Source organism: Sorex fumeus, unplaced genomic scaffold, assembly GCF_029834395.1.
Source record: "Sorex fumeus unplaced genomic scaffold, SorFum_2.1 ptg000013l, whole genome shotgun sequence".
Lineage (NCBI taxonomy): Eukaryota > Metazoa > Chordata > Mammalia > Eulipotyphla > Soricidae > Sorex > Sorex fumeus.
Window position 1 is genome coordinate 8,307,759 of NW_026606070.1, and position 24,426 is coordinate 8,332,184.

The 24,426-nt window shown below is 37.2% G+C and overlaps 1 protein-coding gene and 1 non-coding gene across 2 annotated transcripts in view; both read right to left on the bottom strand.

The window, feature by feature from the left end:
• The window catches only part of CFAP299 (cilia and flagella associated protein 299), a 542,370-nt gene that overhangs the window by 335,830 nt on the left and 182,114 nt on the right, over window positions 1-24,426 (bottom strand). The window contains exon 3 of the mRNA XM_056111429.1: window positions 2,774-2,864. Coding sequence (XP_055967404.1) covers window positions 2,774-2,864 — 91 coding nt within the window. The remainder of the gene's footprint in view (window positions 1-2,773; window positions 2,865-24,426) is intronic.
• On the bottom strand, window positions 23,181-23,337 carry LOC130020843 (U1 spliceosomal RNA). Its single transcript, XR_008792046.1, has one exon. It is a non-coding gene; the product is annotated as a U1 spliceosomal RNA (small nuclear RNA).

A 24,426-nucleotide genomic window follows, 5' to 3' on the forward strand; every position in this document is an offset into this window, starting at 1 on the left:
TAAAGTGCTTATTATCACTTTTATTATGGAAATCCCTTCAATAAGATATCATCTCACACCAGTGAGAATGACACATATCGAAAATACTGTTAATAATCTGTGTTGGTGGGAATGTGGTAGAAAAGAAATTCTCCATCCACTGCTGGTAAGAATGTTGTCTGATTCAACTCCTATGGAAAACATCAAGAAATGAGGTCCTGAATTCTCTTCCTAGTGTTCTAGAGCATCCTAATAGCACCAGGTGCGGCTCTAGGGGCCCCTGGGTATGACTGAGCCTGCATGTTGCTGCATCACCAACCCATCATTAAACCATTAGTCCACACTCCTGAGTCAAGCATCACTGGAAGTGAGTTCTGCCCTTCCCCACCTCAGTACTACTAAGAACCCTTTTTAAAGAATTTATCTAAGCAATATCTGTACCAACAACCTCTGACCATTCAACCATTTAACCAGAGAAAGCCTTAAAGGAAGTAGATTTTCAATCACTTTTTTTCTTCGAGGAGTATTTTGTTCTAAAGAAGTATATATGTTATAGAAATAGCAATTTTCATAAAAACCTATTTCCTCCAATGGTGTACACACACACACGCACACACACACACACACACACACACACACACGTAGATATTTCTGACACTGTATATGTCCAAGCAGTAGGTATGTGGGAATGTTGGGGTAGGTGCCCTTGGGAAGGAGGGACAAGAGCTCTATTTCTAAAGCTCTATGTTCTATAGTAGAATAAATTCAAGAACTAAATGGAATAAAACACAGTTAATTTTGTAATTAGTTGACCCTAGGGAAAAAGAGCATACTCAAAATAAGATTCAAGAATACTAAATAGCATTGAAACTTTAAATCACCAGGCTTAAAAATAAAACAAATGCTGCAAATGCACAGCTATAAATCTAATATTCTAATTTCTTAGCTACGTTTGAAGAAAATTAACCAGGAAGATTGCTATGGCATTAGTCTTGCAAACCACATTAGGCCATGTGGGTCAACTATGTCAGCTCTAGCACTGCATCATAACTTCTCTAACATGCACTTTCACTAAGGGGAAGGAACAGAATGGACAAATATGCCTCTAGATTGAAGTCCTCTATTTCTGTCACAAGGACACATTATGTAGAGAAATTCTAATGCTTAGGAAATCATCATTTCCCTTAGAGAGTTCAGACCCCATAAAATTTGCATTTAATTTCTGCTGAAAGTAAATTGATATAGATGAAAACCTCATGAACATTGCATAATTCATATGACTGCTTTTTAGAAAGTCTATCCACTTGGTAAATGGATTTTAAGTCAACTCATTAGATCTTTCTAAACCATGATGCACTTTGCTATAATTTGCAATAAAACTATTGAGAATGCTAAGACAGGTGAAAAATTAAGTCTATTTTTTTAAATTTTATTGAATCACCATGAGATAGTTACAAGCTTTCATGTTTGGGTTACAATCTCACAATGATCAAACACCCATTCTTCACCAGTGCACATTCCCCACCACCAATATACCAGGTATACCCCCCCACCCTCCCCCTGCCTCCATGGCAGACAATATTCCCCATACTCTCTCTCTACCTTTGGTCATTATGGTTTGCAATACTGACACTGAGAAGTTATCATGTTTGGTTCTTTATCTACTTTCTGCACACATCTCCCATCCTGACCAATTCCTCCAGCCATCAATTTCTTAGTGATTCCTTCTCTATTCCAGCTGCCTTCTCCCCAAAAAATTAAGTCTTAAATATTGGCCTTGATATAATGATGTGTATTTTACTGATTACAACAATATCACAAACTCAGATGCCCAATAAATGATCACCCATTTTTTTCAGTCAGTAGAGGATGAGTTTGACAACACTCTTGTTTCCAAATCATGGTACATCCAGCCAGCATTAAATGCTATTTAGCCTAATGAAAGTCTTTTTTAATTACCAATGTAATTAAAGATGATTTAAAGCACTGTTTCTCTACCAAGGACCTTATGGCCCCCTCTGAGACACTGAGATAGCCCAAGAAAGCCATAGTAAAAGTCACCTAAATAGTGTGGTTGTGGCTGAAACTAGAGGCCCAATCCTTATGGCAGGGAGCCAAAGTGAGGAAACAGGAGGCTATGGTCGGCAAAATGGTTGAGAAACTGATTGGGCAACAACAAAAGAAGGCAGAAATGCATTTGCAACAGAAGTATCTCATATTCCCCAACCTCAACCTACCAACCAACTTAGACCATAATAGTTTCCTGCCAAAACATTAATAGTTGCTTTGCCATTCACAAAGGCACACCCTTTCCTGGCATCCTGCATCCCATCTTCCATTTAAGTAATTTCCATTTCTACCCATATTTTTCTGTTGTGCTAAGATTTTCAACACACTGCTTTTTTTTCTTATTATTGATTCGTCAAGAATATATGCCAATTTTTATCATTGGCTTGGAACGTTTAAGATTTACGGAAGACTTATCATGGACATGGCGTGTGTATAATAACTATATTGTGCACATATATGATATTAACAAAGGGTGAAAACAAATATTCAACACGTCAACAATATAAAATATTTGATATCGTATATATTTTAATAGAGAACATGTTCTCTCTAAATGATTCAAAATCATCTCTCATCTATCACATCTTCTGAGGTCAGACTTAAGACCCACAATGGGGTTTTTGTGGGTGATAATATTTTGCAATGATCATACTAAGTGTAATGTTATGGATATCATCTGTATCCTTACTGTAACAACCTTTAGTTCTTGGCAAAATGTACTCACGCTCACTTTTCCAGTGTTATTGTCTTCTTCTCTTGCTGCCAAAGCCTTCAGAAAATTGTCTTTCAGTGTTTTACCAGCACTTGTTAATGTCCTATAAAAAAGTAAGTGTTTGGTGAAATTAGAAAATTAGTAACTTAAAACAATCATGCTTCTTTATACTGATGATTTCTCATTACATAAAAAATATTTATACCCCAACTATAATAATTGGGGGGTGTCAAAGTCATGCTCAGAGGCTCAGGGAGAGTATTTCCTTAAATTCTCTATTTTCAGCCAACTAAACCTAGAAGTCTACACGTGGCCTAAGAATGCAATCGAGTTCAAACCTGACTGAACAAAAAAAGTTAAACTCTGTCCCATCAGTGTTAGGAGTCTCCAGGGCCATTCCCTGTGGCAATCAGTGTTCTCAAAGACAACATCTTAGTGGTGCTTGGGGAGCCATTTGATGCTAGAGATTCAACACTGGTCCTTGCACACGCAAGGTAAGTACCACTGGTCCCCTGACTCCTATTCTCCAGGTCCCATTCTATTTTTCAGAAGAGAATACAGAAGCTGTAGAGATAGTATAGGGATAGCACAGTTATGCTTGAATACTGTCAAGCTCAGTTCAAACCCTGACACCCAGATATAACCTAGAAGGCCCCCAAGTACCAAGAAAGAAAAATTAGTAGAAAAATAACTTTTGGAGCCAGAGAGATAGCACAGTAGACAAGGCACTTGCACAACATGCAGTTAATCTGGGTTTGATCCCCAGCACTACATATGGTCCCCCAAGCTTACTAGGAATGATCTCTGAGTGCAGAGCCCAAAGGAAGCTTTGAACCCCACCAGGTGTGGCCTCAAAAACAAAAAATAAATAAGAAAAACAACTGTCCCTGGGAGTAACCTCTAAAAAACAGATTATAACAAAAGTTGCAATTAAATAAAATTATATCACATGATAAAAAGTGAATTCAAGGAATTTCTGAAACAATATTTATGTTTTCAGTTATTTTACATATCATCATTTCATTGTATTTCTATAATGTAGCAGGTACTGACTCAGGCACAATTCCTTTTTCAGAAGTAGCTTGTGATCCATAGAACGGAATATTTGTATAAACATTATAATATTAAACTATGAATAATTTTAGCAACACATAAAAATAGGAGTTAATAAGAGACATTTTATAGTTATTTAATTCAAAGGAGTTAATAAGAGACATTTTATAGTTATTTAATGAAACATCACTTAATTTTAAAAAGGTAAAGTGAGCATCACTAGTTGAAAAATGTGGAAGAGAGGGGCATCAAACACTATTGAAAAAAATCAATTCATGGAGATATAAAACTTCAAAGTACTTTGGGTAACAAAAAAGGGTCAGAAAGTGCATAAAGTGAAGGCAGAATCATATGATTCTAATAGAAACAGTTTTTATACATCTATCACTGCAAATAGGTATCTACAGTACTCAGATAGTAGAAGAAGCACCCTATTTCAAGCTATATAGTCTCGTTCTAAAACTCATTCTCAACTCTATAGGCCATGCAACTTTCCTAGAAGGGCCTCCGATAGTATGTTAAGAATCCTGACCCTTGTCTTCTGGGAGAGGTGAATGACAAAAGTCTCTTGAAAATAAATAAAATGATCAAGTTTTTATTTTACAAAGAAAATCCAGCGGCTGAGAGATATATAGCCTGGATGAAAACAACGCTGTTGGATCAATTACAGGACTATTACACAACGTAAGCATGAAATTATAAACACCCAATTGAAAAACAGTGACAGGAAAGACAGAAAGGAAACAAGTTGGTGGTTTATTCTGTGAAGAATTCAAGATCACTGCCACGTTTCATTAAGTCAAGACAGCCATGTAAAATGCATGGACTACTGATTACATTGTTGATGTGTGAACGCAAGCTTTTAAATAAATAATAACTGACTGCTTTAGCTCTTCCAGATTTATGGAATTTGGTTGCAAAGTCAACCACAGCAGATATTTCAAACATTGCTGGAGCGACAGGACAGCAGGGCAGGGAGGGAACCTGCCCTCCACGTGGCCAACCCACTTTCCATCCCCAGCATCCCATATGGTCCCTCAGGCGTGCCAGAAGAAATGATCCCTGAGCACAGAGAGCCATGGGTAAGTCCTGAGCACTTTCGCGTGTGGATTACTTAACTGAAAAAAAAATCTAAATATGTATTAACCACAGGTTACTGTCTGGGGCAAAATATCTACTAAACTACTAGAACGAACATGAAAACTTATTAATTTATAACCAGTTTAAGACATGAGACTGACGATACAGTAAAATCAGAGTAGTCCTCTTTTACTATTATTTAAGCCTTATATACTGGGTCTTTGATCATTTTCTTTGATCTCTAAGAAGATAAAATGAACAAATTTTGTTTTGTCAATTGAAGGCAAAGAAGAGAACTACAATTCCTAAAATATTTGAAGCAGAATAAAAAAATGTTTCATACATAACCAACCATTAGAGTACACTACATCTGAGAACCTGAGACTTCCCAACAAGGGAGAAATAATGGAAAAGAAAGTTAATGCAGAGTGTGTGGTAAGGAATTCTTAAATCTTTAACATGCATTACTCTTACTTAACTAGGTTTATTTAACAGTCAGTGACCTGAGAAAACTTGCTTAAATAAATATTACACATGGAGTTGCTTCCTTATGAAATGAAGTAGCAAGTTTATTACAAAATCTTAGGGTTAAAGTTTTATAAAGACAAATACTCCATCTTTGCTGTTTACACTTCACTACACTTTCAAAATGAGGTAAAAGTTATATGGATGAGTTAATTTTTACCAACCATGTTTAATCATTAGCTGTAAGAACTTACATAATCCTACATGAGAGACTCAAAATATATACTGAGCCCTCAACAATTAAGCTACTGGTTTTATGATTTAATTCTGAAGTTTCTGCATCATGTATATTCACATTTCTTTAGTTAATACAGGAAAAAGGAAAAGGAGAAAGACTGAAAAAGCAAAATAGAAATTCATTTTTAAGAACAATTTTCTTAGGAATTAACAAAAATATTTTTCTTTCAGTTAATATTAGATTTGCTTATCACCTTAAACTTTTAAATATATATTGAGAATGACCTAATAATAAAGATCTCATTAATCATCAAACTGTGTTCTAATAAACACTAAATAATCCCTAAATCAAACCTGAGACGATTTTTACAATTTTATCTATTGAAGAATATATTAGCCTCAATGCAAGACATTTTGCAAACACTTCCTATTAATCTCAAATCAAACCCTGAAGGGGAAAAATATCATCTTCCACTTTGAAGAGGAACATAATTATCAAATAGAATTAATATTTTAATCTCGATCTCCCTGATTCTAGGCTTATTCCTTATGTAATATATTACTGCTTCGCAATATCATGTTTTACATATAATAGTACTGATAGACTACTGGGGAGAGTTGGAATACACTGTGGTGTTCAGGGGCTATTTCTGGATCTGTCCTCAGGAATGACCCCTGATGGTGCTCAGGGGACTATCTGTGGTCCCAGAGATTTGATGTCTAGTCAGCTGCACTCAAAGCAAGTAGCTGAACTCTTACACTCTATCTCCAACCCAACATTTATATAATATTTTTACATCATGGAGACAGTGATCATTTACTAGGGAGAAGAAACCAAATTAACGAGACTGAGGGTGAGCTGGGGAATGCAGCCTTCATCACAGGTGCTTTGAGGAGTTATCAGAACCGAACTGTTCGGCTTGAAACCTCTAGGGAAAAGTAATCAGCCATGCTTATCAATAAAGAAGTCCAGACATTAGTTCTGATTAGCTACTTTATCTAGAAATGTTTTATCTTCTTTAATGTCAGTGAATTCTCACAAAACCTGTATCGCATATTTCTAAAATTCAACATAAAAGCACTACTAGAATATGAAATTCAACCTTTCTCTCTCTCTCTCTCTCTCTCTCTCTCTCTCTCTCTCTCTCTCTCTCTCTCTCTCTCTCTCTCTTTTGAGGGAGAGAACTTTGGGATTACACACAACTGCCCAAGGTTTACACACCCTTGTCTCGGTGCTCAGGAATCACTTTGGGACCATAAAGGATGTTGGGGACTCAATCCCAGCCAGTCACAACATGCAAGGCAAGCACCTTACACTCCATACTATCTCTCTCAACCCTTTTGCTATTTTTAAATGATATTTTGCAAAGTTCAAAAAATTTTAGGGACCATTCTCTGTCCTAGAAATTCAAATGCATGTCAATCTAAAATGTATATCCTCAGCTCTCTCTCTCTCTCTCTATCCAAATAGATTATATAATTAAGGCTTGGTGCCCTCTCTCTTACCTCAAATAAAACTAATGATTCCTTAGAAAAACTCTTTATAAATATTAAAATTTTGCTTCTAAATATCATTTCCATATCCCCCTCTTTTTTAAAAGTTGAGCTTTGCTCTCTCATCAAAGGTGAAACAGGGGTGCTCTTATACATATATTATACTGGGACATTAATAAATTACATTTATGGGGCCAGAGAGATAGTACAGCAGACAAAACTTGCACATGGCAGATCTGAGTTCAATTCTCAGTGCCACATATATTCCCGAGAACTGTCAGAAGTGATCCCTGAGTACAGAGCCAAGAGTACGTCCTGTTACCTGTCAGACATAGATGGGAACGTTTGTAATATATTTATAATATTGATTATATAACATTTTATCTCAAATATTTACCCATTTGCTCTGCCTTGAATTAGTTTCCTATTATTAGTATTATTCAATTATTTATCATTTCTATTATGAATTTTTTTCAGTGCTGTGACTTGAACTCAGAATGGCCACTTACTGTGATTTCTGATAAATAAATGCTATGGAGTTATTATTTGGTAATTAATTATTAGCGACTTATTTGTATCATTGTAAATTAATTCATTAAACATTTAGAATTTCTCTTCATGTCATGTTAACAGTCTTGTTACTAAAAATCTTAGATATCAAAATTATGACTCATTTATCTAAAATACTTTAGTTCTTTTACTTATTTATTTTATTTAGTTGTTTATTTGTATAAAAGATATAGCACTTTGTTTTTATATTGAATAAAGTTTATCTAAACATACTGATATGATTGATGTATTTTACCTTACTTTTTGTTCATTATGTGATAGTGATTCATATTACAATATATGCACATACATAAAAGAGATTTTTATTGATGACTATTTTCTTGTTGGTATTCTTCTTGGAATTCAGAATGGCTATTATATTGCTTAAATGACTACTTTAATTTGAAATTGTTATCCTCTTTCATCTAAATGTGCATTGTTCCTATTATAAAAGATGATATTAGTTTTCAGCATATTTTTCTCCTACTAAATTTAACCTCTAAGTTGAAATAATATGCTGTTATACCCAATTAATGTTATTAGACTTATTCTGTTTCATATATTTTCTCTTATTTTTTAGTTACTATACTTACATTATTATTCGAAACTGGCAGCCCATTCACACATACTTTAAGAATAAAACTACTGAACATAATAATAAACTTGTATTAAAATATATTAAATCTTTGTAAAGTTCGTTTTTAAGTTAGCAAAATATTTTCCTTTTTATATGATTATTTTCCTCTTACATATTGTGGACCATACAAAGACTTAGGAAAAATGTTATAAGACTTAAAAGGTCTGATAATAAAATAACTCACTATTTTTAATTAAAAAAATTATGACCCATGTTATTCTGGTTGAATTTCACCTAGGTGGCTCATAGTTGGTGGCACTTTTATATCCTCATTATGCTATGATAATATTTAACAGTTCAGGATCAGGGAAAAGAAATTTTTCATTTTCATTTCCATTGAAGGCACCTTCATGAATAAAAGAAACTCTGTCTTCCCAATTACAGAAGCAACCATAGCATATAACATAAAGATGGCACCAAATTTCCAACTTTAGCATGCAATGTTTTAAAAGTCCTTATGAAATGATATCCCAAGAAGCAATTATTTCTGTGTTGCCCCAACAGAGAAAACAAACTAGCTTCTATTACAGGAATGATCGTTTGTGTATTAATATATCCACAAATAGCACACATGTCATTATATTTTATCTTAAACAAAATAATGATTTCAGTTCTATTAAATACAGGCAGATATTATTACATGTAAAGATTTTAAATAATTGTTTTAAAATGTAACAATGTGAAAAAAATTTTAAAAAAAGAAGTTATTAAAAAAATTAAAATAAAAAAATAAAATGTAACAATGTGAAGAAACTACAGGTTCAATGCATGAAACTAGAACCAATTTGGAGAAAAATGAATAACATTATTCATAGTAAAGTTCATTCATATCTAGACTTACATGCAACACATGGACTTGAATGAATCTATTTTATTAATATAACCAATATTTCCATCCGGTATTTTAGTGCCAGTGAAATGTGTTATCCTTTATAAGAAATAATTGGATTAGGAAGTCACATTTTTAAAACTTAGATTATTAGTCACTTAGACATTGTTGGCAGATTGTCAGCTAAAATATCTCCTATATAAATATGATTGTTACTTATATAATCTACTGTAAAGGAAATGCCCTTATTTTAAGAACCTTAATACTGCATATTTTATTGTTTCATAAAATGAACAAGGAATTGTAAAAACTATACTTGCAATGTGATATTTGATACTTCACAGTGTAAATAATATAAATATATATTACTATTGCTCACATTCTCCAGTAGAGCAGTTTCCATGATTCCCAGAGTTTTGACTTATACTAGAAGTCCACATATGACCAAACACAGGCATGAAGGAGTCAGTGGCGCTCCCCCAACATGACCAGTATATCCAGCCTAGGTTATATATTTACAGGTTACACACACATTATAGACATATATACACACACACCTATATACATTTTAGTCATATATATATATATATTATATATTAAGGGTTTTTTTTAACCAACTTTCTGTTAATCCTGTAAAGTCCACCACTGGATGTGGCTCAGTATCACAGCATTTGACCTGCAAGAATGAGAAGTAGGTTTAATCCTCAGTATTGCAAAAAAAAAGTGTACCCTGGAGCTAGAGAGAAAAATACAGAGCACAGGGGCTGAAGGGAAAAGAGCTGACCTTGCATATGGCTGACCCAGGTAATGGCACCCCAGATGATCCCTTGAGCCCCACCAAGAGTAATCCCTGAGTACAGATCAGGAGTAAGTTCTGAATAGAAGCAAGTGTGGCCCAAAAAAATTTAAAAAAAATGTAAACAAGAAGTTTCTTCTTCAGTATAGCATAAAACATTAAATATGAGTAAACCTTCATATTTTAGAAGAATGTGTACTGAGAATTTAATGATACTTTTAAATACTTAGAATTGAGTTATTTTAATAGTAAACTCTCCTAATATTTTCTATATAAAATTATTTAGAAAGTACTCTATTATATGCAATCACGATCACGACCATCCTGTTATTCGTCAATTGCCTCGAGCAGGCCCCAGTAACGTCTCCTACGTCCTAGCGCTGAGATTTTTTTTAAAAAGGTGCCACATTCAAAGCTCTTTCAGGTGTAGGAGAATGAGACCCATCATTGTTATTGATATTTGGCATATTGGGTATGCCAGGGGGAGTTTGCCAGACTCTGCTGTGTGGGCAGGTTACATTCGGTAGCCAGCCAGTTTGTCCAAAGTAATAATGAGATAATAAGATGTTGCGCTTCCGGGAGCTAGGTTTTATAGTCTCTGAGTCTTGGCCGTTGATGGGATTACACGGCACCAGGGGGCCAGTTGGTGGGTGTGACCCCTGCCTACTGGAATTTGGAGGAGCTGGGTGGAGGATGCTCAGCCCCTATCCGAGCAGGCTTGGAGATCTCAGCCCCAGGACCCGCATGCCTTTGTTCCTCTGCTGGTGCCTTCATGCGTGTGGAGAGTGGTCTGAACATGGTGGTGGCTGGTTCTGGAGGTCTTTGGCTGCCGGAGCCCTGGTCAGGGTGGGGAGGGAAACTCAACCCGCTCCCCTCCAAGGGGCCCCAGCAAGAACAGCCAGGCATGGGGGCAGGAAACTCTATTCCTGCAATACTTTACTCCAAATCTGCTGGGAAATTATGTAACATTAATATAAGGATAGCAATGATAGAATGACAAGGAATGAAAAGAGAGTGATCAGGGTCATAGTATAATATCATGCTATATTTAACAAATTAAGGAAATTAACCAATAAAATTTTTTTTAATTTATTTATTGAATCACTGTGGGAAAGGTTATTAAGCTTTCAGGTTTAGGTCTCAGTCATGCAAATATCAAACACATTTCCCTTTACCAATACTTATTTTTTACCATGAAGAACCCCAATGAAACCCCACCCCCCACCCCTCCCCGTCCCTGTGAGGCAGATGAATTCTAGTTAACACTCTATCTGCTTTGATTAGATTCATTGTTTCAATAAAAGATTCACCACTATTTTTTAGAGTTTACCCCCCCGCCCAAATCAGACATGCTGAAAAAGCATTGTGAAGTGATTTGCTTTCTACAGCTGGGTTCAAGAATTAAATGTTGGTTTTGGATTTCTGCTATTTTACCTATTGACCCTGGAGGTATTTCTACTGAAAGTCAGATAGTTAAGAAATTGGTTTCTGTGTTCTGGAGTCGTGGCCGTGCTGGAGAGCCGCTCGCGGGGGGCAACCGGTGGCCTCGGTAGGGCGTGAAGGGCGGAGCGAAACGCCCCCCTTCCCATGATAACCAATAAAATTTTATTGGAGGGTGACTTCCCAGTCTCTACTTAGGTAGCAGTTCCATGCTGGGAGTCAATGCATCGATTTTATGCTCAGTTTCAACAAGCACCAATTGTTTTGTTTGTTTGTTTTTGCTGAGCTACTATATCTTACAATAGGGTCTCAGGCACACCATGTGACCACCTCCAATGCCACCACCATTTCAATGCCACCATCCCCAATACCAATCACCCCATTCCTCCATCAATGATCCCAGGTTTCAGAAACATACTTTAGTTTAATTATTGTGCCCATGAATTCAGAAGTGTTCGTTCTAGTAGTTTAGTAGATATTTGCCTGCACCCTGCAGAAGAGCCCAAAGCCTTTGACCCTTGCTATTTCCACATCTCTTCTTACTCCACCCCACCCTATTTCTTAACTTTCGTGGTATTCTTGTGTCTTCAATTTAGGGTCAAAGTTCTTCCCACTTTTGATAGTTTTCATTCCCAATACATGTAATTTTGTATTTGTGAGCAATGTTAATTTTAAGACCGAGTATTGATTTAATCCTGAGTCGGGAGGAGATGCTTAGCATGCCTGGTGCTCAGCCCAGGTGATGTTAGAAGCCACCAGGGGGACCAGGGGCTTGGAAGAACCACAGGGTGCTGGGGATTGAATTTGCAGATGTGCACTTTTGCCCTCCGAGCTAGCTCACTGGCCCCAACTTATCTTTTGAGTCATATATTCACTGTCCTCCCGTTGTTCATCGATTTGCTCGAGCGGGCCCAGTAACGTCTCCATTGGAGACTTTGTTGTTACTGTGTTTGGCATATCGAATACGTCACGGGGAGCTTGCCAGGCTCTGCCGTGCGGGCGAGATACTCTCAGTAGCTTGCTGGGCTCTCCAAGAGGGGCCGAAGAATCGAACTTGGGTTGACCATGTTGGCTGCGTGCAAGGCAAACGCCCTAAAAATACCTGCCAAAGATCCAATAATAAATGAATATTTGAGTCAGACTTGGCTATAAAAAAAGCATAACTTTCTAGAATAGATCAATTAAAATATGTAGATATACTTCATTTTGGGAGGGATGGGTCACACCTGACAGTTCTCAGGGCTTACTCCTGACTCTTTGAAGAGGAATTACTCCTGGTGTGGCTCAGGGACCATATGAGGTGCTAAGGAGAAAACCCAGGTTGGTCTCATGCAATACTATAGGCCTACACACTGTAATATCGCTCTGGTCCCAATAAATCTGTATTTAATTGCAAAAAATGGGGTTTTTTTGTTTTAAAAAATGTGATTGTTTAGTATTTACCTGATTTAACTGAAATAAAAGGTGGAATCAGCACTTAACATTGATCATAAATATTAATCCTGATGATGTGTACTAAACATAACTATCATTTACTAATAACTTTATACACTACACACGCCTAACATAAGTGTGAGCTCATTGCAAGATTGTTGAAGAGATACAATAAAGTCTATAGCTATGAGTATATTAAGTCTACAATTTTTGAAACCTTAGCTTCAATTTTATTCCTATAATAATTTGAAATAATTTAAAATAGTAAAATTACAACAGCATTTTGTAGATAATGTCTTCATGATGTGAAATTTTTGCAAATGATGTGTAAGAAGCTTAGATGAACCAATAAATATTAAATACAACAAAGAATTATTAATGATGGAAAACATTTGTATTTCCTTTGGCTTTACAACAATGAGAAAGTGCATAAGTGAACTTTTTCTCTCTTCATGAAATTTAGCAAAATTAACTCTCCCTTCAATGTTTATGAGAAACAGCCTTGTTCCTGACGCCCCATTCGCTCTCAGTGGAACGACCATCTCCGAATGCAACAGCTATGTCTACCTAGGTCGAGAGGTCAACATGACAAATGACCTGGCACCCGAGCTGCACAGGAGGAAGAGAGCGGCTTGGAACGCCTTCAAGAACGTCGAAGAAATAGCTAAGAGGACGAAGAACCTCCGGCTCCGGGCACATCTCTTTGATTCCACTGTTCTTCCTGCATTAACATATGCCTCAGAGACCTGGGCCCTACGCAAACAAGATGAGAACGCCATTCAGGTCTCCCAAAGAAGAATAGAAAGAGCTATGCTTGGAATATCACGTTTCACTCAATTGAGAGAAAGAATCCGGAGTTCTGACATCCGTCGACGATCAAGGATCAGGGACGCTGTCTCATTTGCCAAGGTGTCGAAAATCAGATGGGCTGGTCACGTAATGAGATTTAAAGACGACCATTGGACTAGAGCTGTTACTGATTGGATTCCACGGGATGTCAAGAGACCGCGTGGCCGCCCACCTACCAGATGGTCAGACTTCTTCCTGAAGATCATGAACGATCGGTTTGAGGCCCTTCATGTTCCCGGAGCAAACAGGTGCCATTGGGCTACACTAGCACGCGACAGGGTCAAATGGAGACGTTACTGGCGCCCGCTCGAGCAAATCGACGACTAACGGGAAGTTAAGTGATTAAGTGAACTCTCCCTTCAATGATTCCTTCAAAGTTCCTTCCACTAGGTATTTTATTACCTAATTTCGAACTGTATTATAAAGCTATAGTGACCAAAACTGAACGAATCGATGACAGTGCTACAGTGCTATAGTGCTACATAAAATTAAAGAGCTTCTGCATGGAAAAAAAATAAGGCTAAAACTAAAAGACAGCTAACTGAATGGGGGAAATATTTGTATTCAAAACACTTCAGATAAAAGCTTTATATTCAGGATATATAAATTAAAAAGCTCAACGACAATAAAAAATCAAAACCCTATCAAAAAATAGGGAAAGGAAATGAATAGACACTTCTCAGAAGAAGACAGGCAGAAGGCAAGTAGGCAAATAAAAAAATACTCAGCATCACTATTATCAGAGAAATCCAAATCAAGACAAAAATGAGATGCCATCTCGCAGCAGTGAGAAAATGGTTTATGTCAAAAAATATAATGAGAACAATCTGTGTTGGTGGGGATGTGGTGAAAAAGGAACTCCTATCCACTGTTGGTGGGAATACAGTCTGGTACAACCCTGTGGCAAACTGCGTAGAGAATTCTCAGTAAATTTAGGAATGAACTGCCATTTGATTCAGTAATTCCAACTTGAAATATCTACCCCCAGGAATAAAAGCACTCTCTCAAAAAGACATATGCACACCATTACTTATTGCTGCACTCAGTACAACAGTTAAGATATGGAATCAACCTAGGTATCCAATGACTGGTGAATGGGTTATGAAGATTTCATGTATACATACAATGAAATAGTGTGCAGCTGCAAGAAATGATGCAATCATGAAATTTGCTGCAACGTGGTTTGAACTGGAAGGTACTGTGTTGAGTGAAAAAAGCCAGAAGAAGAAAGACGAAAACAGAATGATCTCACTTATCTGTGAAATACAGAATACTGGGTGAGGAAATGTACCGTAGAAAAAGGTAGAGTTCTAGATCACCCTTGACTCCAGTGTTTAGAGAGGAGAAAGAGAAGGAAAGAAATCCACGGGGAAGAAGCGAATGGGAAGTAATGGGTTAACAGGCATCGGGGCTTCAGTTACAAGAATGATATGGGAGAGTGGTATAACCACATATCCAAAACACAGACTCAACAACACTGAACCCATGAGATCTAAGCTGCAACCACCAAAACTTTGTAATGTGCCTGTCAAGTGACTGCCGGAGATGGGGTAGGCGTTGGGGAGGGGAGGAAACAGGGGGACACTGGTGGAGAGGTGACGGTAGGGTGAGATTGGTGCTGAAATATCAGATGCCTATCAATAACTTTGTAAATCAAAATTATTTAATAAAAACATGAAAAAAAAGTTCTTCCCACTGTCAGTGTTTAAACACTCTCAATCCACAAAAGGAATCCATTAAAAAAACAGGTTTCAGTACTCACAGTTAAGAACGTTTTGAGAGTTACATGCTCCTTTAAACAACACACACAAAGTGTGTTTAGCAAGAAAACTAAGCCGACGTGAATTTTATTAACACAAAAGTTTCCACTGTTATCTTGCTGAAATTCCTCAACGCCCAACAACACATGATAAACACTGAAAAGTCAGAGAGAAGCAACCTCTAACCTCACCTCAATTAGTAATCTTCAAAAAGGTTTTTTTTGCTTGTTTGTTTGTTTGTTTTTATTTTTGTGTTTCATTTATTTTTACCCACAGAATTTTTTTTTCATTTCTGGGTGCAAGGATTCTACATACATAACAAGTGTAGTGTAGAAACTGTGGAAATACCTCAGTGCTTTAGCTCCTGTAGTCGCTCACAGTCACTATCTTAGTTTGTGTCCTTTTGCAATAGCTCTAAAATCCATTTAGTCTCCCTATACTCTTTGCCACTATCTGAGTTCCAACTCTTGTCATCATTGTGTCAAATATCACAATTACCTCTTAAAAGTCCGACTTTACCATTTATTTCATTGAAGCCAGAGTACTCTAAAGATGTGTGTATATATGTAAATGTATATATCTCTTACTTGGACAGATCCCTTTGTTTCCTGGAGTATGTCAAATAATATATATTTTTAAAAAAATCAAATCTGTTCTACAAGGCATTGGAACATTTCCCTAGTCACTTTCTTTCCCTCCCACCCTTCCAAACTCAAAGATCTTGGGTAGTTCACGAAACATCTGATGCTTTTTTCTACTTCAGGGCTCACTCCTGCAAAGAGATTTATTTTGTTGAATATATCACTGGAATAGAAAAAAAAAGGCAGAAGAACTGATGGAGGCAAGTAGACACTGGTGAAGGGGCACTGGAACCTTGTACACCTGAAACTTAATCAGGAATAACTTTGTAACTCTGTAAGTCACAGTCATTTGGTTTAAAAAAAAGAAAGAAAGAAAAAGAAAAAAGAAAGGAATGAAAATACTGCCTGAGGTTTTTATTTCCCCCTAATCTTTGTAACGGGCTGGAGTAATAGCACAATGAGTAGGGCGTTTGCCTTGCAGGCAGTCGACCCGGGTTCGATTCCTCCGCCCCTCTTGGAGAGCCCAGCAAGCTACCGAGAGTAATCCGCCTGCAGGGCAAAGCCTGGCAAGCTCCCCGGGACATATTCAGTATGCCAAAAACAGTAACAACAAGTCTCAAAATGGAGACATCATTGGTGCCCACTCAAGCAAATCGATGAACAACAGGAGGATAGTGACAGTGAATCTTTGTAATAATTTATTATCTAGAGTATGTCCTTTTAAACATAATATCCTCGAACAGCTGCCTCAATTCTCATTTCAATTATGTTCACAGAGTATACTGGTACTGAATGCAAGATAATTACAGTGAAACGAGTATTTTGTTATAAAAGGTAGATATGCAAGGAGGAAAGTGAGTTCAGTAAACCATGATCTCCTGACCTGGGTCAAAATTCACACAAATACACACACAGGCGATGGGGGATCTCAGCTCCCCATGACAGGGATAAGCCAAACAACTTGAACCTTGTATAACAGTGCTGTTGGCAATACTTAGAATTTATCTCTTGTGTATTACAATAGCTTATTTTTTAGTTCTTATTATTTCTTTTGGGCTGGAGCGATAGCACAGCGGTAGGGTGTTTGCCTTGCACGCAGCCAACATGGTCGACCCGAGTTTGATTCCTCAGCCCCTCTCGGAGAGCCCGGCAAGCTACCGAGAGTATCTCGCCCGCACAGCAGAGCCTGGCAAGCTCCCCGTGACGTATTCGATATGCCAAACACAGTAACAACAAGTCTCATGATGGAGATGTTACTAGGTCCGCTCGAGCAAATTGATGAACAACGGGAGGACCGTGACCTTATTTCTTTTAATCACTGACATAATATCTTTTCTTGCCACTCTTGCTGTTTGACCACTAGCTCAATGGTGCCTTAGTCCCATGATAATAACTGCTTGGAACGTCCTATTACATTATTTTAGAGTTTCTATAAATTAACATGGAATATTTTTATCTTCATAGCATTCATAATGTTATTGGTTTTTTTCATCTTCAAATGTCTGCTATCCTTACAGGATTCAATCCGGTGAGACCAAGAATTTAAATTTGTTTAGCACTCAATAACCAATGAGTGGCAGAGTTTATAACCAATAAATGCCTACAGACTTAAAAATAATCATTGTATGAAACACCTGCTATGTATGTTACTATGATCAGAACTACAGTTTCTCCCTTTAAAAAGTTATACAGTAAATGCAATGAAAAAAATGAACATAAGTAGACTATTTAAAGAGTTTGATAAAACTATTAGACACAAGGAATATTAATAAGTCTTAGAATGGCATATAGTACTACATTAAAAACATTCTTGGGTTTTCTTACATAACCAATTATGTGAACAAGGAAAATATTCATATATATCTTTACACATTTATGAATTTGATTGAGCTAACCCATCTGTTTCTTTGAAGAAATGTTTAATTCTTATAATAGAACAACCAACCACAATGAAACATGGAAACAAAGAGTTCAAAAAAACTTAACCATGTTTATATGGAAAACACATAAACAGAGAAATTATATTCCTGCAATGTCTAAGGAATATTTGAACAAAGTTTGATGTATATTATTTCTCACAATTATCTTTCCTGTCACATGAAACACTTTCTGTACATATGATGTTTAAATCACATAGCATATTATCTTGATCATATTTCTTGGAAAGGGAAAAACATATTACTAAATGTCTTAGGGAAAGCAAATTTCTCTTTTGTGCCAAGGTTTTAATTTGACCGCGATACTGAGATCAGAGCAAGAATTTAATCGTCTGTTACTCTGATTCTTCTGTGTGGTAAACAGCTCTGATAATTATCAAGAATAAAAATTCTCACCAAAGAAGCATTTGAGACTCTTGCAAAAATTGAAAGGGTTTAATTCCCAGCTAATTACTACAAACATGTTTTTTTAATATGGTATAGGAAAAAAATTATGTGGGACCATTTCTGGCATATTAAACACTCAAATATTTCTAAATGTACAATATCAACCTTAGATCATAAAAATTAAATCTTCGCATGGAGAAAATACACATTCTTTTTTGTATGAACAAAAGATTTTAAACTTATTGTCCATGTATAGAAGTCTGCTGGACATACCGATGAGTGACTAACAACTCCTCTTGTTTTTTGTGTACACATTTTGTTTGGACTTCTAAGCAACAGTTGTGCATTTTGAAGTAACACTTTCCTTTATATTTCTCCATGTTATCAAAGTAGTCATAACAAGTCCACACCTGCAATTGCAGTTAGTTGTAGCACTGTAGCACTGTCCTCCCATTGTTCATCAATTTGCTCAAGAGAGCACCAGTAACGTCTCCTTTGTGAGACTTGTTGTTACTGTTTATGGCATATCGAATACAGCATGGGGAGCTGGGGAGTTTGCCAGGCTCTGCCCTGTGGGCAGGATACTCTCAGTAGCTTGCTGGGTTCTCTGAGAGGACAGGGGAATCAAACCTGAGTCTTTAAAATTGTATTTGTTTATTTTTTTCAGTTTCTGAATACTGGAATTGCATAATCTAGTTATAAATTAGTTATCCCGCTTATGATTCCATCGGTTCTTATTATTCTAAGCATAATTATTTTACTGATGCTAATATATACTTTAAATAGTTAAATATTTTCATGTTTGGAATTTTCATTTATCAAAGAAAAATTCAGAAAGATGTAATTTTTGAAATTCTAATTTTTGAAATACTAGAAATTCACTGTATATCTTAAGATTTTGCTTTCAAACCATATTAACACCTGTTGGCTGGATTAGGCATAAACAGAATTAATTAAAAGACTGTAAGAAACTCACAGTATTTCCAATAAGACCAGAAATTCAGGCTATCAGGACATCAGCCACCAGAAAATGGTTGATCACATTAAACTGATGGCTTTGGCAAAAACACAAACTGATAATGTCCTTGGTGTCCATCACAACCTTTGAAAACTGCAAGGCTTATATACTAAAAACAAACAAAAACAAAATAAACCTAGATTCCAGAAGATTATTTACTTTTGGCCCATAAGCTAGATTCTTGACTTACCAAAAGTATATTCTCAATGTTCTTGCTCCCTCTAAACCCAAATTTCTAGCAAATTCACTGATTAGTCATACTGAAGTCACATGTTTATGCCCCCAAAGCACGGGAGACCAGAGCAATGATCTCTGGCTTCGACTTTGGAGAAGTGTTCTGTGTTTTCTCAAAGTCTGTTTTTTGTCTTTTGGGCATCTATTATGCACAGGGCCATATTAACAACCAAATTTGTTTATATGTCCCTGCAAACCAGTTTTTGCAGGCATCTGAAGACTGTTTTACAAACCCTCTTACCAATAGAGACTTTACACACCCAGCCACATCCTTTATCTAATTCTCAAGCACCCAGCCAATATTTTTTCAACTTTAAATTTTCCGGGACCAGGTACCAGAGAACCACAGACCACCCCTATAGACCAGAGCCCTCTGACATTATTCATCATAAGATTTTTTTTTTGCTTATTCTGTGTTTTTCCCATGAAAAATACAACAAAGATTGGGTCACCTTTTCACCTCACTTCTGACAAAACCTAGTGCCTCTCCGGGTGATTCTTAATGGCATGGCATGCTTTCTGCTCTGGAAAAATTCTGTCCAAAACACCTGCTTCTTAGGGCAGAGATAGTACAGAGATTACGGTACTTGCTTCGCACACAGCTGACCCTGGTTCAATCCAAAACACCAACAAAGGAGATCCCTGAATACAAAGCCAGTAGGAAGTCCTGAGCATCAAGAGTTGTGACCCCCGCCCCCCAAAACCAAACCGACAAAAAGACCTATTGTTTCTGAACTATATCTCTCATGGAATTTTTGTAGGGGTTGCCCTCGGTGGTTCTTTAGGGGTCTGGCTCCCCCCATCCAGTGATACACAGCCCATCCGTGCGGGACTGACAATTCCCGTGCTGTTCAGGAGTAAATGCAGCACCAGGGATCAAACTTAGAATCATGTACATGCTGCATATCAGGAGTGAGCTCCTTCGCGCCAAGGTTTATTTGTGATTTTCAATAACTTTTTCCATGTTGAAGGTGTCACTAGATTGGAGCTTTCTGTAGGCTTCAACTGTGCATCTCTGAAAATCAAGAAGCGTGGCCCCTTTATCGGTATTTTCCTCTCCGCTCAGACTGCATCATACTTCCCTTCTTCTCAGTAACCAGTACTTGGTCTGATTGTTTGGTTGGGGGGCCACACCCAGAAGTGTTCAGGGCTTACTCCTGGTTCTGTGTTCAGAGCACACTCCTTTCAGACTCAGGGGATCATATGCGGTGCTGGGGATTGAACCCAGGTAGGCCACATGCAAGGGAATTGCCCTACCCATTGGACTATTGCTCAGACCCCACCACTAACTAGTCTTGTATCCCAAATGTTAATTACTGTTTTACTGAGACTGTTTTCAATATATTCCACATATTAGTGAAATAATAGAGTGGTTGTCTTTCTCTACCTGGTTTATTTTCACTAAGCAAAATAGCATCTAGGTCCATCCATATTGTTGTAAATAGAATTTTAGAGGGTGTTCCTCATGGTAGTGCATTAAATGCGTTAAATTTTCACTTTTAATGTTATTTTATACTTTATATTCTTTTTTAAATTGATGGTGATGTGTCAGGTAACTCCTTCTTCTATCCTGCTGCTGAGTTCTGCTACTCTGCCTTTTAGCTACTTTATCTTATCTAAATGAGTTTTCCTTTCCCCTCAAGTACACTGAATCTCTTTGACAACAATTTTCTCAGCTTAGTGACTACTTAGATCATTGTTGCTCTGAAGTCTTCCTTGGACTATATCTAATTTTGTGATTAATTCAATGGGCTTCTCTTCCCATTCACTGATGCAGCTTTATAAAAAAAATTCCTGGTACTTTGTGGATTAGACTTTTGGAGCTCTGAATAGCCACTGGTCTGGGTAGTGACCCAGGGCATCCATTCACAGTATCAGGATATTATCTGTGAGCCTAAAAATTTCTGGGAGCTAAGGATACTTGTAAGGCTCTCCCAGGGGCACCAGAATGGATGGTGCTAGTTCCAGTGCTCTGTTTCAAAAGGAGTTTAGCAGTCAGCCAGATTCATGGTGAGTCGGTGCAGGACTCTTCATCCATAAATTTTAGTGTGACTCTAAAAACATCTTTATTCCTTCTTTTGTTACAGTTTAGGAAGGTTACTATAATGTTAAAGCATACGGCATTGATAGATGCCACCTCCACACCACAGTGCCCATGATTTTATGCCATTGTCCCTCTGTCTCCTCAGGTCTGGTCATGTGCCTCCCTTCATCTGCCCATTATTTGGTAACTAGTTCTTTATTCCAATACCAAGCTATATCCTATAAATGTATTATTAAAATAAAAATACTGTTAATGGCAGGATTTTATGTATATAATTATCAACACTCCACTCTCCACTAACATGTCCACACTCCCCAAGCATATCCCAAGGATCCCTCCCCACAGGGTACCACTCACCTTGGCAAGCTCAGTTCTGGAAAAGAACTCTTAAGATATGTTGCCTTAGGCCATCTGCTGTTCCCTTCATATGTTTCTTTATAGCTCACATTTATTTGACATTTATAAATGTGAGATATAAAGAATATCCATCTCATTCTGATTTTATTAAACATGATAACATAATACCCTCTAATTCCATCCATGTGGCAACTAATTAATTCATCTTTTTTGTATCTTAATATCCCATTGTATATAAAATACATGTGTATCCCAATTTCTTTATTCAGTCATTTGGGTTGTATCCAGATCTTTGCTAATGTGACTAGACTTGTAATAAACATAGGATATAAATGTCTTTGCAAAACAATTTGGGGAGGGGGGAGCGTTGGAGCAGATGCCAAGAAATGGAATTGCTAGAAATGGAACTGCTGGGTCTTATGCAAGTTTAATTATTAGAGTTTGGAATCCATATTGTTTTCCAAAGAATTTGACTCAATAGGGGCTGAGGATTCCATTCCCTTCATGCTTATGACTGATTGATATTTTTTCTTTTTGGGGTTGCACCCGGCGATGCATAGAGGTTACTCCTAGCTTTGCACTCAGGAATTTACTCCTGGTGGTGCTCAGGGGACCATATGGGATCCCAGGGATCGAACCCAGGCCGGCCGCATGCAAGGCAAACACTCTACCAGCTGTACTATCCCTCCAGCCCATGACTGATTTTTTTTATGTGTGCCAATCTCACCGGAGTGACATGGCATCTCATAGTTATTTTGATTTAGTTTTTCCTGGTGATAAGTTATGAACAACAGTTTTTTCATATATCTATTGGCAATCCATATATCTTCTTTAAAGTCATATCTGTTCATCTCTTCTCCCCATTTTCATACAATTGTTAGTACTTGAGTGGTAATTCTTTGTCAAACAAATGATGGGTAAATATTTTCCCCCAAATTGTGGAGTATCTGATAAAATATATTTACTTTGGTGCTTTTACACATGAGCCCATGATTTTTGTTTTGAGATAAGAAGAATGTGTTTTAATATTCCAGACATAGAAACTACAAAATGACAGCTGCAGGAGATAGCACGAACAGGGAGCACGTGGCTGGCAGATGCAGGAGTTTGATCCCTGGTCTGTGTGTTCCCTCCTGGCACTGTTGTTCATTACCCCCTGAGTACTCACTACTGGATCCTCCCACTCTGGAAGGTATCTCTACTTTTTAAGAAAGAAACTATAATATAAAATGTCTTGCTTATACAATGGATTTATACTGCTACCACAAATTATGCAGTCGAGTTTCCCACATTTGGGGAAATCGCAGGGGTCAGCACATCCCAAGTGCAATGGATGGGCCTCACCCTGGGAAAACCACCTACGTGATCATGGTGTCTCCCCTGCTAGGTACTGCTAAAAAGTAATTAAATTAGATCCAAGATAGAGTGTGTGCTAAGTTTCGGGTCAGAAATACAAGACTTAACTAAGTTTCTCTGCAAAGTTCGACCAAAAACACCAACCATTCAGCGTTTTTCTGTTCAGCCCAAATTACTCAACCAGTTGCAAGAATTCCTTTTGCACCATTTACGGAGAGTGATTCTTCTTTAATCAATCACAAATGCCAAGTATTCTTTTCTTTACTTTTTTTTTTGAGGGCGAGTTCAAACCATTTTTGTTTTATTTTTATTTATTTTTTAAATTTTATTGAATCACCGTGAGATAGTCACAAGCTTTCATGTTTGGGTTACAATCACAAAATGATCCAACATCCACCCCTCCACCAGTGCACATATCCCACCACCAATATCCCCGGTATAACCTCCCTTCCCCACCCTCCCCCCTGCCTCCATGGCAGACATGATTCCCCATAATCCCTCTCTACTTTTGGGCATTATGGTTTGCAATACAGAGCCTGAGAGGTTATCATGTTTGGTCCTTTATCTACTTTCTGCACACATCTCCCATCCCGGCAGGTTCCTCCAGCCATCTTTTTGTCAAACAAATGGTGGGTGAATATTTTCCCCCAAATTGTGGAGTATCTGATAAAATATATTTATTTGATCTAAATAAATAAATAAAATATATTTAGTGATTCCTTCTCCATTCCAGCTTCCTTCTCCCCTTTGCTCATGAGGCAGGCTTCCAGCTATGGAGCAATCTATCTGTCCCGTGTATCTACTACCCTTAGGTGTCAGCCTCATGTTCTAAGTATTCTTTTCTTGTTCCTACCCACTTTGCTATATTGAACCCTCTTCGCTATATGACTTTTTGAAAGTCCTGTTTTCTAGAATAATTCTTGATGATTAATAAATACTAAAACACCAACTATATCAGCAAATTGTGGAACTTTTTCTTTTAAAATAATATTCTAAGCTTTCTTGTTCATGTAAGTAAAATCAAGGTACATTTGCTAAATTTTAATAAAATCATCAAAACCTTAAAAGTAATTTTCTAGATGCATTCTGCATTATGGGGATTCACCCACATCACCTCTTGAAACTCTC